The 18698-nt window shown below is 42.4% G+C and overlaps 1 protein-coding gene across 1 annotated transcript in view; it reads right to left on the bottom strand.

The window, feature by feature from the left end:
• LOC307248922 (histone deacetylase 7-like) overlaps positions 1-18386 on the bottom strand; it is a 36555-nt gene extending 18169 nt beyond the window's left edge. Inside the window, exons 1-14 of the mRNA XM_080025472.1 lie at positions 18252-18386; positions 7974-8158; positions 7757-7844; positions 7110-7224; positions 6875-6954; positions 5782-5895; positions 5545-5636; positions 4722-4820; positions 4256-4394; positions 2026-2258; positions 1372-1617; positions 596-794; positions 292-425; positions 65-185 (exon numbers count right to left, since the gene is read on the bottom strand). Coding sequence (XP_079881598.1) covers positions 65-185; positions 292-425; positions 596-794; positions 1372-1617; positions 2026-2258; positions 4256-4394; positions 4722-4820; positions 5545-5636; positions 5782-5895; positions 6875-6954; positions 7110-7224; positions 7757-7844; positions 7974-8158; position 18252 — 1846 coding nt within the window. The 5' untranslated portion in view covers positions 18253-18386. The remainder of the gene's footprint in view (positions 1-64; positions 186-291; positions 426-595; positions 795-1371; positions 1618-2025; positions 2259-4255; positions 4395-4721; positions 4821-5544; positions 5637-5781; positions 5896-6874; positions 6955-7109; positions 7225-7756; positions 7845-7973; positions 8159-18251) is intronic.
• Between the last annotated feature and the right edge of the window lie 312 nt (positions 18387-18698).

Below are 18698 nucleotides of genomic sequence, written 5' to 3'. Positions count from 1 at the left end.
ATGTTTATATTATTATCATCTTTATAGTGTAATCTACAAGTTTCATTGTTATTGTGGATATTACCGGCCAGCTTGCGGTTATCCAGCTTGAGGCGGTTAAGTGGGTTGGTGCCAAACTCAAGTACATGTCTCTCTGAATGGACTGACTGGAGCTCTTCTAGTGTGGCCTTCCTACTGCGGATACGCTATGCACACATACAAATAAATATCAATAATACATATAATACTGACTCTGGGGCATGCAGCTGCTAGTATTTTTGGTGTGTGTATGTGTATGTGTGCACGTCATACCTCACATTGGCTCCTTAGCCCTCTTTCTTGTAGTCTGGACCAGATGCTCTGGACCCTCCCAGCATGCTCAGGGTGGCGACTGTTGTCACCACAGGTACACTGGTGCTTCTGCATTTGAGCGTCGTACACAAGCCCTACCCAAATGCACACACAAACAAATACACAACATGTCTTAACCTTATTTTATCTTCTTCAGCATTTTGTGTTCCAATGGTACATGAATTCTAAAGAAAATATGTCAAAATATTTCAGGTATTGCAGGGGTTTCGTTTCACATTTTACTAATCAGAAAAGTGTCCCCCACCTGTGGTGAAACGTAGCTGGACATCTGCGGCAGGGCTGGACAGCGACATGGAAGGTATGGTGGTGGATGGGTGTGAAGGGGGAGGCAGGGAGGTTGATGCTGGGGAGGAATGGCTCCGACCCAGCGTCTGGTGAGGCCAAATTAGGGCAGACCCAGTCAGATGGTCCAACTGGAGACCTTGTCTAAGGATCACCTGTCTCTGTTGTTCCATAGGGGCAGTGGGGGAAGAGAAGAACAGGGAAATAAAGTTGTGGTTATAAGCAGCAGCACAAGGTTAAGACAACAAACTCAAGTAAATTGCATATTTTAAGTCATATTCTATTGTTAAAAACAAGCCAGAGGTGAATAAAATGCAGCATTGCCACGCATGCTCCTACATTCCTCCCACTTCTCATCTTGTATAACTGAAGCCACAGCGCCCTCTGATGTCAAAAACGCAGTTCTAAGATGTGAATTCGTGGACACGAGCACTACTGATGCAAATGATAAACAATGCATTTTCCTAGTCATTAGTCTAACTGTAAGAGCTTTAACATAGGCCGTAACATGCGTGGTCTGTTAGTCCGTTAACTCATCAGAACCATCAAGTCACACTAAACATAAAGTAAGTCAATAAAACATCCTCATAGTAAAAAAGAAAAAGAAAAAAGAAGTGAAGTCATAAAGGAGATTTTATTTTTGAGGGAAAGTAATAGATTGTTCCTGTGTAGAGCTGTGTAGTTCAATGCAGAGCTGTGTGGGTAGGTGCAGACGTCACCATGAATGTGTATCATTACCTGACTAAGAGAATGCGAGGGCTCGATCAAGCTCTCCCGCGAGGAAGTGGTGGACTCTGTGTCGTAAACCGAGTCAGTGCTGGCGGTGCTCTGTCTCCTGCGGTAGCCTTCCTCACACGCTGAGCCCGGTTCAGAGCTGCACACCGACCCCGGACCTGAACCCGTCCCCGATCCACTCTCCTCCAGCTCCATGTCTTCTGAAGGGATCTGTGTCAGACGAGGCTTCTCAGTGGACTTGCTTGTCAGCTAATATAAAAAGGTACAGTACAAGTTTGTGTTGAGTAGTTTATAAGTCATGAAGTTGCTGATGCTATTTTTTTAACATGAACAAAAAAAAATTGGTTCCTATATTGAGTAGAATTACAAAATTTAAGGTGGAGTGAGAGATACCGGAGAACGCTTGTTGTCAAAATCAGTGAATATCTCCTCGTGACCCGCAACCTAAGCAATTCTGGTGTTAATAAACAGCAAAGGCTCTGTACACAGGCATTTAAACAAAAGTTATGTAAAAAAAAAGGGGGCCCACTTTCGCTAGCAACATGCCCGTTTACGGAGCCAGTGTATTAACAGTGTTTTAAATTTTTTTTGTCGTTCTCTAGAATCGCTGACTGCACTTTCAATGACTGTATCCACGCAAAGACTGCACCCTCTCACCTTGCTCAGGTGTGCATTCTGCTTGAACCTCTCCAGCCCGCTCTTGTGGTATTGCTGGTGCAGCTGGTGCTGTGTGTGTGAGTGATGGTTGGCATGCAGAGTGAGTGGTGAGTGGCTGTAGGGCGGAGGCTCAGAGCGTGTTCTCTCCAGGGGTTTGTGGGACGACAAGGTCACCAAGCCTTCCCTTCTGGACAGGTGATGCTGCTGTAGAGGGACAGAGCTCAAACCGTGAACTGCAGAGAGGAGTGGAAAGAGGAAAAGGTTAACAAAGATGTTGGCACATGTGTGTGTGTGTGTGTGTGTGTGTGTGTGTGTGTGTGTGTGTGTGTGTGTGTGTGTGTGTGTGTGTGTGTGTGTGTGTGTGTGTGTGTGTGTGTGTGTGTGTGTGTGTGTGCTGGTCTAAAAATAAGGAGGCATAATGAGGATGGAAATGTACAAAGGGTCAAGAATGAAAAGAAAAGAAAAATAAATGACAGGGTGTACTTGACAGAGTAATGTAAATATATCATTCATATCTGCCTCTCTTACAATTACATAGCTGTATGTCTTGTTTAAAATAATACAAAGCAAAATACTAAGCTTTCTCAGAGATTAATATGTTGCTAACATTTCACAGCATATTTCTGTATTTCTGTTAGCAAACCTGCAGCACTGTCAAAACCAGGCAGGGGGCGCCCTTGTGCTGTTAATAATATCCAGGCAGACGAAATGTAGCACAAGACAGAATACACCAATGTTCCTAAGATTTCGTATTGAAAATAAATAGACCCTTTTTTCACGGCAGACATTTGGATTTTGTTTCAGCAGGAGAAGTGGAGGTGTTGCCTATGACATCAACAGCAGCTCTGCATTAAAGTGTCTGAGTAAGCCCTGCCTGTGAGCCAGGATGCATAACAGCAGGACCCTGAACTTGCTTGTTTTTCCACCTGTGCTTTTCCTGCTAAAACCAGAACAAAATGAATGCTGCGAAAGAAGTCCACTGTGAGTTTTGTGAAGGATGTAAATGAAGTTAAGGTAAACCTGTTACAAAAATAAATAAATAAATAAATAAATATGTATGCAAAGACTTTGTAATTTCTTCGCTTACAGGTACATTAAGCATTTGACAATACCACCACAAAATGAAATGTAGCGCAGCAATTCATTGACTTTCCAAATATAGGCCCTACATGCAAATTTTGAACCAACATGTTCATAAATCAAATGTACTTACTGCCATTGACACAGGTAGAGGTTAGAACTGAAAAAGGATTGGCTAAGGATTGCCCCAAACTCAAAACGTGTGTGGCCGACAAACGTAGTAAAAAGAACATCCGTAACTCATCATTATATTTCTTCCTGATTACAGGCGACAAAATGAAAGCTTTCACTTCCTGATAGAGTCCCTTGATCTTTTATACACCACACTCCTCAGCCAATCCTGTGTAGTGCAGTTGACGTCAGGAAACTGGTCTGTGGTAATTCATGGGGGTGTTGTTGGGATGGCACCTTTACCATTTTCCCATCACTTAACCATTCTAGCAGCTTGGAAACTCATTTTTGTGCCTCATCTATCTTTTAGCAACAACACAAGGTAGTTGTTCACAGTGGTCTGACCAACACTATCAGGTGCCATAGCTTCAAGCCACCAAAAGCAGCAATGTTGTTGGCAGCCTATCTAACCATAAACCGCTTGAACAACTTTTGTAATGAAGCACCTTGTTGAATATTCGTCTTTGGGTGATGGCGAATAGGTAAAATTGCAAAACGGTGCTTTCAAGTGATATGCATAATGTTAGGTCTCATCCACACAGGCCTTGTTGGACTGTTCTCTGTGAGAACGTTTCTCCACTGATCTGGGTGGCCGCTGGACTACTTGAAGCAATTACACAAGTCTTCATAACTCATACATATCACCTGCACAAACTTGCTATCGGTGAACAGTTATATTTTTCCTATTTATTTGAGTTTCCCAGCTTTTTCTGTGGCCTACACTGCAGCACAGAGTTCCAATCCAGATGCCAGTTTGGTGTTTCCAAGGACCAAACTAACCTTGGCTGGACCTGCAATAGCTGCTTTCAGTAACTCAACACAAAGCAATTACTCCAGTGGACGTTTCTGACAACATTGAAAGAAGAGAACAGTGACAAGATGGCCGTAGATCACTTATATATCCAAATGTTTGTTGTCTGAATGTGTGTGTATACAGAAGGTATTTCTTTCTCTTTACAAATACAAGTACACAACTCACAAGATACAAGTTGAGAGTGCACCAGTCCAGTATGGGGTTCCATTATGAACACAGGCTGTAGGCGACTGTTTCCTTCCACAGGCAGGTAGACCTGATGGAGAGCAGATAGAGGCAACGGCCTTGCTAGTCGCCGGTCGGCCTGGGGAGTGAGGACAGAGGAAGATGATGGTTAGAGTAAAGGAAAGCCCTTACAATGGGAACATAAAAAGGAAGGGGGTTAGTGCATAGGACTGTAGAAATAGACTCATCCACATCCTTAACAATGTCATCAAGTGAGTGAAGTAGCACATGACTGATTCAAAGATATAGAGGGGGAAGTGAAAACCTGAATATACCACATGGGTCTAAAAAAGTGTCCAGGCACTTTAAAGATAGAAACACATACATTCATAGCACAAATCTGTATGTGATCGCCAAACTATCAACAGTTTAAATACTGATTCTGGAGGGAGCTTCGGCCGTTCACCTGTGCAGGGAGTCCAGCAGTGATGTTGGGCATGGCAGTGGGGTTGGGAGGCAAGGTGAAATGGGCCAGACTGCCATCCTTTAGCAGCAACCTCTGTGCCTGAATGAGATAGAAACATGTATTATAGAGATAACAGATAGTCAAATAAAAATGAACAAATGGGCTGAGCTGAAAGTATTTGACTTCATGCACATTCTGATACTTTTAAAATGGCCGATACCCAAGACTTGTGTGTTAACCAGCAACGGAAATGATGTTAAGAATATTAAGTAGAACATGGGTTTCTATTCATGTTTAATTAAAGGAGTGATCAAGTAACGTGTATTTGTGCAATGGGCCATCTGGCCTTGTCAAATATCCATGTTTAAAGCATTGGACATGGGCACCATTGATGTACTGCATTTATTAACACCTAAACAAGTTGGTAGTTGTCCTTTAAATAGGAAAAGTTACCAGAAAAACCCCAGTGACACTTGAATCATCACATAATAAGTAGGACTATACGTTTTTACTGTTAAATACAAAAAAAGCTAAAGGTTTTTCATGAAACATTTTAGGAAAACAGAGGTGCATGAACTAGCTTAATTATAAAGCGCTTTACAAGATTTTTGCCACCTAGTCACGTACACACTCGCACACTGATGGCAATAAGCTACCCTTTATGGTGCTGGCTATGGGGCTTCAACATATGGACAGGTGGAGGTGGGGATCAAACCGCCCAGGCTGTGATCAGTGGATGACCTTCTCTACCTCCTGAGCTCCAGCTGAGGTTAACATATGTACTCATTGTATGCAAATGCGGATATCAATATAATAAATATACCTCATAGGCCACAGGGAGGGCCCCGTTATCCAAATGGAGGCTGTTGTTGGGCGAGCTGCACCCTGATGCTGGGGTGCTGCTGGGGGAGGGGTCTGTGTGGCAGAGGTTAAACCATTAACCTATGACAGCCAAACACTGACAGAACAAATGCCTTCACAAAACACCTAAAGACGCACATTAAAAAGTTGGAAAATCTATCAAACTGTGAAATGACATGACGTATTGTAAATACTTTACCCAAAGTTTCTGTCCTGTGCTTGACAGCAGGAGGGGCACTGATCTTACGCTGCAGCGGGGTTGGTCTTGTGCTGATCAGCTTCTTTATCTTCCACTTCAGAGTCGGCTCGGAGACTGCACATGCACAAATAAACAGAACAAAGGATATGTGAAGACGCACACACATCCATAGGTCTTATATAAGGGAAAGATACCTGTAGCTTTTCAAAATCATAGAGCTTGATTATAAAGACACTGACGTCAGACATACTTCTACATCAGCGAGAATCTCTCAGTAACGGACACACCAAAATGATGCACTCCATTTCCATAACAAAACAGAGTTAAAGCAATCTGCAGCACAGCTGAACCAAGCCAATACCTCAACCTTTGTCAATAGCATAAACAATGTCCTTGTTTACATTGGTCAAGCTCCAAAAAGCCCAAACAAAACAATCAATCAGTGGCTGGCTCAGAGCAGATAAAAAGCAGCTTTGCGTTGTCACAGAGCCAAAGAAAGCACTGGAGGGTGTGTGTGTGTGTGCTGGCACCTTAGGGTTCTAGGGCAACGCAAATAAATAATGGCAATTTGAATGGTGAGTGTGCTCGCAGATACATTTTGTACAGGAAGTCGAAGGCACTCCCACTCTCATTCACACGCCGAGGGAGACCTGCTCTGGACTCTCACGCAGTTCATTTTACACATACCTTCGTCAAAGTTATGTAACTGCTTTGGTCTTTGTATCTCGCTGTCGCTGTTGTTTTTGTGACTGTCGGTTCTCTGGCTGGCCCTGCAGGCCTGGTCTTTAATGAGTTTCATTCGTATCGTGTCTGTAAAGGACACTCCTCCCTGTGCAGATTCTCTCTCTTCTTGCAACTTTACATGATCTAGTCCAGAATGTGTAACATAATGACTGTTTGGCTAATAAAAGTCACATCACAATGAACAAAATATCCCAGTGTGCAGTCGGATTACTCTGGGTCGAACTCAAATTACACAGAGCGCACAACACAACAGAGCAGACCTGGAATGGAAAATCACCAGTGACCTTCACAGCTTCAACCCCACGTTGGGAACCTCCATCACATCCACACACAGCCAGAGGTATCTCACCTGTCCTGCGCAGGGTGCGGTCTTCACGCTGGTTACAGGTGGTCGGCTGATGCTTTATGGAATTGTCAGGAACTGGGAGCCTATAGGCAAACACACATTTAAACATTTAATTGAATTATTTGGATATTATTGTAGTACTTTTATACTTTCTAAACTTGACTTTTATTATGCTGTGTTTGCAGTTCTCACAGTCTACTTTGAGAAAATTCATTCATGGCTCGTTTGTCTCTCTCACCTGTATCCTGATGTGGGAATGCTGTGGTCGGGGGTAAGCCTGTCATGAGTGGGCTGGTTCTTCATGATTATGTGTTCCCGAAGTTTCTTCTTGACCAGAGGACTGGCTACAGCACCTGCCAGTTCATAAAGACACTTCATCAGGACAAAAAAAAAAGACAACAACTTGGCTCACGTAGTAGAGCCACACAAAGCTAGACCTAGATTGTATAACAAAGTAAAAGCATGGTTTGATGAAATAGCAAAATCTGAACAGTTTTTCACAAAGTAGTTTCAAATTGTAGTATCAATGAGATGTCAGGAGACTTCTCAAGCCGGATCCAGGATATTTGTCCCTATCTGCTCTGCTCCCTTCTGATCCTCTACATGGTTCAACATTGAAAAGAACAGTGCAAACATCCTGAAATAAGTGTGTGTGTGTGTGTGTTTGACTTTGGTTTGACATGAGTAGGCTACACATTTCCTTGGAATGTGAGAATACATCACAGTGATGATGGAAATCCCCTTCGGTTTCATTTATACCTAGAGTGTGCTATGACTCAGATTTAGAGCAAGTCAACAACCAAATGGACTTTCAGAGAATCTACGGGAAAGAAAAAAAAAACACACACATACCGTATGGAGAAAAACAATAGGTGTTATACTCACTCTGCTCACTTTTACTCTTTCGTATCAGCTGGTGTAGCTCTTCTCTTTTGTCCTCTTCCATCTCTCTCTGTCTATGTTCAATGTTATACTGAGAAGGAGAAATACAAGAAGAGATATTATTAACACTGATCAATCTGCTTGGTCTGTTCATGTGAGGTTTGCACAAAAGGAGACAAACTTTCTAGTCTCTTTTCCTAACACACAGGTTTATGTTTACCTGCAAGTGCTGCTGGGAAAACTGGGAGCAGTGCTGAGAGGTGAGGGGTCCCAGGAAGAAGGGAGGGCGGGGGGCCAGCATGGCCGAATCTGGGCCTGTATGTAACAACCTCTGGGTTACACTTAGGTCCATGGGCTGCTCTCCATGTATGGATAATAAAACCTGATTGCTGATGATCACATCCACTACAGAAGGAGAGAGAGAGAGGGAGAACATATTAGCATACATGTGTTGCAAGGTTTCACTGACTGTCTCTATGCTTATGGGTATTGACGTGCGGTGAGGATTATTTATGGAATTCAAAAATATGGTTGTCTCTCTGTTGACGATCAAAGATGGTCAGCATGTCAAATATAGATCAGAGTATCAAAAGTAGTTCAACTATCTTAGATGTCCAGTTAATAATGAAAAAAGTCCCCAAAACAATTATGCCATTTACTGCACCTGCTTTACATAAACATGATCAAGAGTGCACTTGGTTTACTTGGCACGAGTGTATGCCCAGATGTGTATGTGTACTTGAACTCTGCACATTCACCAGTCATATTTCATTTCATTCAAGTCTTCCTGCCTGTACTGGCCACTGTCCAACACTGCATTCAGCAAGGGAAGAAAAGAGAGGGTCATGTGTGTGTGTGTGTGTGTTGGTGTTGGAGGGGCACAAGAGAAAGAAGGAAAGAAAGAATGAAGGAAAAAGGATGGGGAGTCATATTTGAACATTGTGTGGTCAAGGCATGTGGGTCAGGTACATCAATCTGTCATCTCCCTACCAGGTTTCACTTAATTGAAAGGAATAAAAACAAGCTAAATTTAGCACGAGTGAAACAATCGAACCCAGCCTCAGTGTCATAACGAAAGACAGATGTCTTTTTATAGGTGCAGGGGAGTGTGAAAAGGTTTTGATCCATTTATGCACTCCGAAAGGCCACTGTGAAAATGTTGGAACAGCCTTACTTTTTTTTTACTTCCAATGATTTGACTGTATGCATGTCACAATAAGGGCCTGGTGGTACTGTAGTAGGACCTATATATCATTAAACTGACACAAAGGCTTATGCCAACATGTAGTCAGGGAGACATCCGCCTCGGGCACTTTCTCAAGTTGTGTGATGCACCATAACAACAAGACAAAAACATATGCAAGCTCACGGATAACATGATACTGTTTTCACGTGTCGCTGTGACTGACATTTGAAACCAATAAACATGGTGAGGAATGTTTCGGTACTGATACAAAAGTATAGACAGATACAATATGGAAGGAGACTCCTTTCTCCCCCTGGGTTAGTGGGAGGGAGGGAGGGAGGAAAGGACATGGAAATTTACTGAACCCGTATGCCTGAATGACTTCAACCCAAAATATTACTCAACATTACTCACATAATTCCTGTAAGTGGAGTTTTTTTTTTCTTTTTTTTACTGGCATGCCCTACTGAGTTTGGTTAATCGCTGTGGACAGCACAGTAACATGGTAACAGCTTTTCACATCTCAGAGTCTCAGAGAGATACTACTTGAATGGGAATAACAATTCTTTTTTTATGAAGCTATATATCCAGGAGTTGACAAATAAAAGATTACATTATCCAACCAACTACATTGATAAGGCACATACAAAGGACAGAATCCAAATGCCAGTATACCAGATTCAGATAACTCAAGTCCATGGTGGACAACACACAGCGCTTTCCAAAGGCTTGGTCTTCAATGTCAGCCATTAAATGAACAGTAAGCACAGCAACAATTGTGCATTGCCTTTCATTAAGATCACAAACTTCCATAGAGAAAACTATCAAATCTATTTTTCAGCAGTGCAACAGACTTGCTCAAAACAAACCTCCATATAGAGGCTGCACTAACGTCTCACTTAAGTCCCCTCCTGCAGCAGCCATACGGTAAGCAATACAGACCTATTGCAGTGTTATCAAGCCCCTCATTCCCAACAGCAAAACTGACTCAGAGAGGGAGAAATAATCATGTCTGTTAAGGTGTTAAAGGTTGACAGAATTCTCCTTAAGAGGAAAAACACTCCCACGGTCTTATACTGTAAATGCAGGTCATTTGAGAATTACACACAGTAGAACATGAGAAAACAAGTCCGGGAATTAACAAAACCAGCACTTTTTACAGTACAAGATAGTATAACGTACAGTTTAAGCCAAGTGGTTCCAGTACTGCAGTCCTGCTTGATAGCCCATAACAGAGTTCATAAGAACAGTGTTATTTGTTCTGTGGTGACAGCCATGTGTTTTCATGTTGTCTGAATGACTGAGGCTAAGAAAAGCAGAAATACAGAATGCCCCCCCCCCCCATATGATGAGCTGTACAAGTGTTAACGTGTTCATTCGTACATATCATCTTAGAGAAACACAAGATGACATAACTCCTGTAAAACACATGATTTTGCACACTGCTTGCTCCGCACTCTTCTCATGAGTCATTGGAATCCTACCTGTCCACTCAAGACATACCAAACAAAACTACATGTCAGACTAAACATAATCTCAGTGATCCTCTGAAATATTTCCAACCAATTGGTTCATACCTGCGTAACCTGCATGACAGTAAAGTACAGTTTTAAAAAAACTGGTGAAAGATGTAACAGGAAACAGAACAGTATGTATTACCAGAAGCATGTCTGTGTGCTTTCAAGGGAAATCAGAAAGAAGCAGTGGGACAGAGGTATTGGTGGTGGTGAAGACTCAAACTAGCTTGTGCACAAACACACACACACACGCACGCACGCACACACACACACACACACACACACACACACACACACACACACACACACACACACACACATTACCAAACAAGTCAGCACCCCTGAGAGAAAGGAAATAATCAGGAAGTCTCTTACTTCTCATAAGAAACACCTGCGGTTTTATTTTTACCCATAGAATACAGAGGAGACCAGGCTACAGCAACCATACAGATCTGAATCTTACCAACGTCTTGGTGACATTAAATATCCTTCCAGAGACACATTGTCTACTACATTGACTAACCAATACATGTTCTATCTGTATCTTTCTGGAGTAACATCACAGACACTGAATGTTCGGCTTGGTTTCAATTGTGACACAGTGCAGCTGTGACTTCAAGCAGATTTAAAGTGTGACTCATTAAATGAGTGGACACAAAATCAATTCGGTCACCAAATCATGCATTGAAAGAGCCAACTAAACAGTTAAGGTTTCTTCCACCCTGACCCTGAGAGGTTAAAAAAGCTTCCTATCGAGAGTGTGTGTACGCTCTTCTTTCAACACACAACTCACAAATAATGCAATGGCACAGGTATTAATAGCCAGCATTGGTCTCCATGGCCGGCTGCTATTCATCAACTGTGCTCTAAAAAAATCCAAGATACCATACTTTAAAAAAAAAAACTATTTATGAGATAAAATCTGGGAGAATGAGGAGAAGTGCATACTAGATAAGATCTGTGTGCGTGCTTCTCTGGCTCTCATTTGAGAGCTGTGGCGCTAAAAATAGGCAGGAGACAAACTTCTGGTTTCTGTAATAGCATATTCGTTTCACAACCACCATCCTCTTTCTGTGGGCCTTCTGCAGCAACAGAAAACCCTGACACACACACTCACACACACACACACACACACACACACACACACACACACACACACACACACACACACACACACACACACACACACACACGAAGAAACAGTGACTTCCTGTTTCTAAAGTTAGTCTGCACCATAACATCCTCTTGGTTCATTTAGGCAAGAAGAAGCTGCTATTTTGGTTGAAAGGTTTCAGTGGCTCATTTTTGCAGCTTGAGAGATACAGATGTTCTTCAGCAGTATATATATACCAGGTTAAGTGCTAGTTACTATTTGTATACTGTACATAAACACTGGCAGGCGCTGGGTTAGATGAGCAACAAAGCAAAACGAGTAGGAGTTTCGGAGGCCAAATGTGATTCAAAATAGAAACAAATAATACTGACTTTGTTTTCGAGTAAGATCTCAAGCATACAGACACGGGCTGAATGTGAATTTATTATGTTTTTAATCAGGTTGAGACAGAGCTCTGTAGACCCACTCACACAAACAATAGCAATTGTACGTCAGCTACTCCTCCATGCCGTCCACCTTTAGCGGTTACCACCACCTATCTCTTGGTCCATTTCTCCATCCCTCCCCCGTCCTTACGTTTAGAGGAATCCACAGCTGTTGGGGACATTCTGTCCCACTGCTTCCGAGCAGCTGGAGTATCAATCTCCTTATGTGTGCATCCAGACGTGTGTGTGTGTGTGTGTGTGTGTGTATATCCGTCCAATGCGCGCCAAGATATTAATAGCTTGCAGTTGTTTCTTCTGAGTGTACACAGCAGGTCTTTGTGTTTGCATAAGTGGGATCTGCTTGTACGACAGTTGAGGGTGCATGTCCACGTGTATCAATGCATCGGTGCTGGCGCGCGTCGGTGCCAATGTATTAATAGTGTCCATTTGTTTCTTCTAGAGGAACACTGTGGGTCTTTGTGCAGGTTTCAGTAATATGTAACCAGTGCTGGTTTATTTTTAGTGTCACCTGTTGTCACTTAACACTTGTGTTATTGTATGTAATCATGCAAGTGCACACATGTTTCATAGCATTGAGTTTGCACGACGCTGTTCCTCCAACATATTAATAGCACACACACAACACACCACTTGTTTTTGTGAGTGTGCGCGGCATGTGTGTTAGTGCGTATACGTTTATTAATAGCTTTCCCAATTGCCCACACATGCTTCTGTATGTGTAAATGGCGTGTGTATGAGTAGCTGTCAATAACTTCAGGAATCTATTTGTCAGCCCTACTGCAAGTACGCGTTGATAGAGAATGAGTTTACAATAGCTCACCACAATGTATGAGCAGATGACATTTTTCTGTCCATCAAATGATCATAAATCAACTCATCCTTCTTCAGATTTTAACGATATTTGAGGAATCCTTGTCAAAAACCTTTGTCATGCCAAAAATGCATGGACCTGCCCTATAGTGTATGTCCTAATCACCAGTTGCATTTGTAAAAGCAAACTGCACACAGCTCATTTGATTTTTACCCCGAGGCCCGAACAACACATTATGCCACGACACAAGTCGGACATTCCTAAACTTGACTGTCGACGGGAGAATAGCACAAGCAAATTCGAGTTTCCTTCAGCGCTTGGTCTTTCTTCTATCCCTCTGTCATATTCATCAGTGCTGTTTTGTGCTGTCCCTGCCGCCCACTTCATCTAAAGGTTCAGAGGTCAGATAAAGTTATAAGACTTCTCTTGATGCCGTGTCCCTGAGGCGACACAAGGAAAAATATGAGGGGTTGCCAGCCAGCTCACTGGAGAGTTGTGCGTATATGAGAGCGTCACAAGCTAGCATGCTCTTTAGTATGATTCTGCAGCTTCATTTTTCTCCCAACCAAAACAGACTGACAATTGTTAAAATCGGTTCCTTTTTTTTCTCTCCTGTGGGTTTCAAAAGGGTCATATTTTTTCTACGAGGCAAACTGAGCTAATTTAGGCCACGGCTGCTGGCGTCATAAGATTTGGCATGAGAGTAAAACTCTTGTCTCGCCCAAGGACGCACACAATATGTGTTACTGCTAAAAGTATTGACACTGACACTTTCACGACCTGGCAGGTGCTCGTCTTTCATAACAGAGCGCGTCAACACATTGCATTAGTGCTAATACACACACTCTCATCCAGACATACCAAACACAAATTGTCACCTCAACATTGCCCTCAATTATGCAAATTGAGACGTGAGCCACCGTTTGAACTGATTGGAACGCCAGCTGACTTCCTTCCAACGAAACAGTCGCTGATCAGCTAAGCAGGGGCTGATACAGGTCTGTGGTCTCAACCTACACACACCCACCCCTGCTCTGTGATTCTGCCCTCACCAGAAGCTACCTGGGGGAATGTGGCCTTTACACACCCACGCACAACACACACAGAAATACTGACTTAATGTTTTTTTTTTACATGTAAAAACCCAGTGCTTGGCATAAAGGATGATTTGACTGAGAGAACAGGTTCTCATGTCAACTTCCTACTGGAAGCCGCCCATGTATCTGTAGCACACTGCACACAACTGTCTGTGATTGCGCACACTATAGGTTAGAAGGCTATGTACACAGAAGGGCTTCTTTGTTTCAAATACGACCCGCCGTCAGTAAGAATAAGGTTACTGTCTTCTGGTGCTAGCCTGTTGTTACTGCTGGCTTGTACAAAGTTACTGTCCCAGCTTGAACTTTGTTGATTTCCCTAATACTATCCATCTTTTGAGCACATGCTCGCATGATACACAAGTAGAGCGATGGCCCTGTTGCTGTGTGTTTTTTTGTGTGTGTTGAGGAGCAGAGTGTATCAGTAGTCAGCTGAGTTGATCTTAAATCAGGAACAGGAAATGTGATCTGGTGCTCTGGCTGGTCCAGAACACTGTCCCTATTGTCAGTGCACTGCCGTGGCTCACACTGGGAAAACACTGGAGGCTTTTAAAGGTTATCAGTCCTGGGAAAAGGTTGATATTCACTTTCACATCTAGCCGGCAGCACAAAGGTATCTCCAAAATGGATACGTGATGGATGACCTGATCACTAAATATGGCTTTATCTTTCATGTGCCTCTTATTATAGAAAGAAAAAAGCCTTTCCGGGGTCAACAATCGAACAAGCTTCTATATCCGTGTTTACTCAACTAAGGCTGAATCACTGGTCAAACACAAAGGAAATTAGTGATTAATCCACAAAGTGGAAGTTCCCTCATTGGTCACCCATCCAAGCAGCATGGAAAAACAATCCAATGATGTTCTTATTTGTTCAACTTATTGAACTGAAGATATTAAAGACATTCTCAATGGTTGTCCCATCTAGCGCTTAATCAATTAGATTCAAATTAATTGGCAAAAATGTTTTGGTTATTGAATATTTTCTATCATTTAAATCGTTTTGTAAGCAATAAAACCAGCATTTCAGATTCCTAATTTTCGGATCACTTGCATTTTCCTGGAGGAAATGTAAGTGACGTTTTCGTAGGCAACCTAAAAATAAAAAATAAAAAAAGCACACCTTTCCATCTCTTTCCCTACAGTGTGTGGTGAGGTGAATGCTCTCTCTGGAATTTAAATGATCATCTCACTGTATTTGTCTTACACAACTGCATGTCTAGCAGGGCTACCCACTATTCAAACAATGTGAAGTGAAACCCAGTGTCACAGCTTAAGAGCCCGTCTAAACAACACTGACTGGCAGCAACCAGATTGCATGGTAACTGTCTATTAAGAATTATATGAATTTGCAAGCATCATCTTAAACTAGTTTGGCCAGAATGTGAGCAGGAAAAAAGCTAATGATGTTGACACCTTTCTTGATGTACAAGAACGCAGACAAACCACAGACAGAAAAGCCAAGCAGGATTTCCACTGTGTTAGTGGGAATATTTGTTCTGACTTTCCTCCAAGATGACTGTGGTAAGGTTTCACTTGAACCTCCAGCCACATGAGCCCTATTGAGTGTTTTAGGCTATGCAGGGCTCCAGACTAACTTTTTTCATTGGGTGCACCGGTGCGCCTAACTTTTTCATCTAGGTGCACCAGCATATATTTTGGGTGCACTAAATTAGTGCTGCATGAATTGGAGAAATGCGATTATAGTGGCCAATATTGCGATTTGCGACGCAATATAATAAATGGTAGGCTATTATGATTCTACTTTCTTGGTTTTCAAGGAAGATTTGAGAATATTGACAGCTTCGACACCTGATCTCAATTTAAAACAAGCACATATTAAGAATCAGTGAAAATATAAAAAATAAAGCTTCTACTAGGCCTATACTGTTTTCAAAATAATAAAAATTATAGTTAAAAAATGTAATAAAAAAAAAAATACTTCCCCATTAAAATAAATGCATTCCTCCAAAGACAATAGTCTCTATAAGCATTATCGAGTCTCCTTATCGATCCGGGTCTTTATCGATACCACTATCCATACTTTTCTATTATTTTGTTGAAAGATAACTGGTATTATTGCTTTAATTGCCCATAAGATGATCAGAGCTCAAGATAGGATGTTAAACAGGTCATAATTCCATAGTTAGGCTACTATCTATTTTATATTGCTGAAAAAACAAGTTTTTCACCAAAACTGTATTATTAAAATTTCTCTCCAAAAACCAAAAACTTTTTTTTTTTGTTACATTTGAACACACCATGATGACCTTTTATTTACCTTTGCCTAAAATTTATATTACCGAGGTGACCTGAACACAACACATTTGACACCGTTAGCAACTTTTTTTTAAGCTAACTAGCTCTATATCACATGCTATATCCTGCTGATTTTAACATGGATTTGAAAACTGGATAACTATTTTTAACTGACAGGACTTTCTACACCGTTCGGTTGTATGATAACTACCGCTGCTTTGAATGACTGTTGATGCGCACGGTGCCGACTCTCCGAGCCCGTCTGCAGCAGCAGCTGTGCGCATTTTTTTAATTTGTTTTGGACTACAGGTAGACGGATACTGAGTTGAAGGAGTTTTTTTTCAACCCAAAGACAGTTCATGGTAGGCAACTCTTTTATATGCCTTTGTTTTCCGTCACAGTTCAGCGTGGATGCTGCTGCGCGTCGGCGTCCATGTTTGTTTGTTTACTCTGCTGTCGACTCGGCAACCGTCTTGCACGCCGTGTAGGTGCGCGCGCAGATACACACACACACCGACACACACCGACACACACACACACACGCACACACACACACACACACACACACACACACTGTCAGAGGGGCGCTACCAAAAAGACGAGAGCAGCAGTTGGAACGTATAGACACACGCGCGCACATTTATCCTACATTGAATCGCAATCGCAGCAGCCAATTTTGCGGTTATGTAATTGCACTAGCTGCTCACATCGCAATTAGATGAATCGTGCAGCACAACACCCAATATTACATTTAATATGACGTGATCAATTTCAGGTGCACTGGTGCGACCAGTGGAAATATCTGGTCGCACTCCACAGATTTTTGGGCGCATGTGCGCCCAAATTAGGCGCACTCTGGAGCCCTGCTATGACAAAGCAAAACCCATAGGCTGTCACAACTCATGGTGCAAATGAGCCTTTGTGATCAACAGTGTGAGCAAGAGGACACCCATCATGTTGCATAAAGGGGCTGGTTATAATGATCAAAGCCTTTATTCAGTGATATACGCTAAAACAAGCATATGCCAGGATTCAGCACTGCACACTCAAGATACAACCATGCAAGCCACCAGGTTAACATGCGTTCACCTGTGCAAAAAGCAATACTGATCTGATCATCTAAGATGATTAGAGAAAAACTTGCAGGAGCGAGGGACAGATTTTAAAGGCAGCGGACAGTGGGTGGAGGAGTATAGGTGGTGTCAATTCCTTTGGCATGGCCCGCATGAACTAATGTAACTGTATCCCCTATGACCGCATCATCTAGTCCAGAGAGGGAACCTGGACACATGAGAACATTATTCCATGCATGGCTGCTGTGCATGTGTGTGTGTGTGTGTGTGTGTGTGTGTGTGTGTGTGTTTTCATTTTCTAGGTACTGAAGGGGCTTGGTTGGGATCTAGCAATTTTTTACGACTTCTGTCATAATACAGCACACACACACATTCGAAACACAGCCGCCCACCCCATGGTCCCCATCACACAACCAAACTTTTGTTGCTTAGTGGTGAATGAGTCAAACTTTTCAATGACGTTATGGGTAGAAATACATCCAGTAGGAAAGTATACACTATAGCGCTCACAATGAGGCCTTAATGACATAATTACACAATTTATTTTGCCCCTTCTCTCACCTTAGAGTAGTCATGTTGCCTGTCAGGATAATTACCAAGGCACCTTGAGTTACACATACTCATGTTAAGTATATAATTAACTATCTAAATACGTTCTGTAATTCATGCTGCATGCATCTGACACTGGTAAACAACCTCGGGATACAGCGTTTCTTTAAATAAAAACATTGAATACCATTTGAAAATGTCAGCTTTTACACCTGTTTGGAGGTGAACCAGCAGAAGGATTTCACTGTATTTATGGTAAACATTTTTACCATAATGGGGGGAAATAACCCTATTTTACTTCAAGTGTTTGAGCTGACGTGGAGTTCTTCACATTTAAAAAAGCGAGTCACAAGTTTTAACCGCGTCTGTGCAGGGCTACTTCACAGTCTCTTTTAAAAAGTAAATATCGCATACCTTAGGGAGTTGAAGTTCAAACGAGACGCTTACTTTTCTATTTCATGCGACACCAGAGGCTGACAAGTCGGTAGCATGTCAGAAAAAAATTGAAAACTTTGTCCGATTGATTATCCTTTTCATCTTTGCTCTTTTTTTCCACCCACGAAGCACTCGTTATTGTTTCAGGGATCTGGCTTGTTTTTTTCCAGCCGTCAGCACGCCTCTCTGTCAGCGCTGTACAGCCTAGCCTATGGTAAGCGAAGTTCAGCACACCAAAAATGTTTCGGTAACTATGCAAGAGAAGAAACTGTGCTCCGTCACCTAGAGCTGCTTTCCACTTGTCTGTCTCCTCCTCACTGAGTGTGACTGTCGGCGGGGAGACTGCTGATAAAACCTGCTGGGAGTCTCCTCCGTGTGTGAGCTGCTGGTGTGAGGGCTCCATCTGCCGAACTCAGCAGGGCAAGGATGGTGTGTGTGTGTGTGTGTGTGTGTGTGTGT

This window comes from Ammodytes marinus, assembly GCF_949987685.1.
Source record: "Ammodytes marinus genome assembly, chromosome: 4".
Classification (NCBI taxonomy): Eukaryota; Metazoa; Chordata; class Actinopteri; order Uranoscopiformes; family Ammodytidae; genus Ammodytes; species Ammodytes marinus.
Note: the sequence above shows the minus strand (reverse complement) of the source record. Positions and strands in the feature narration are given on the sequence as shown.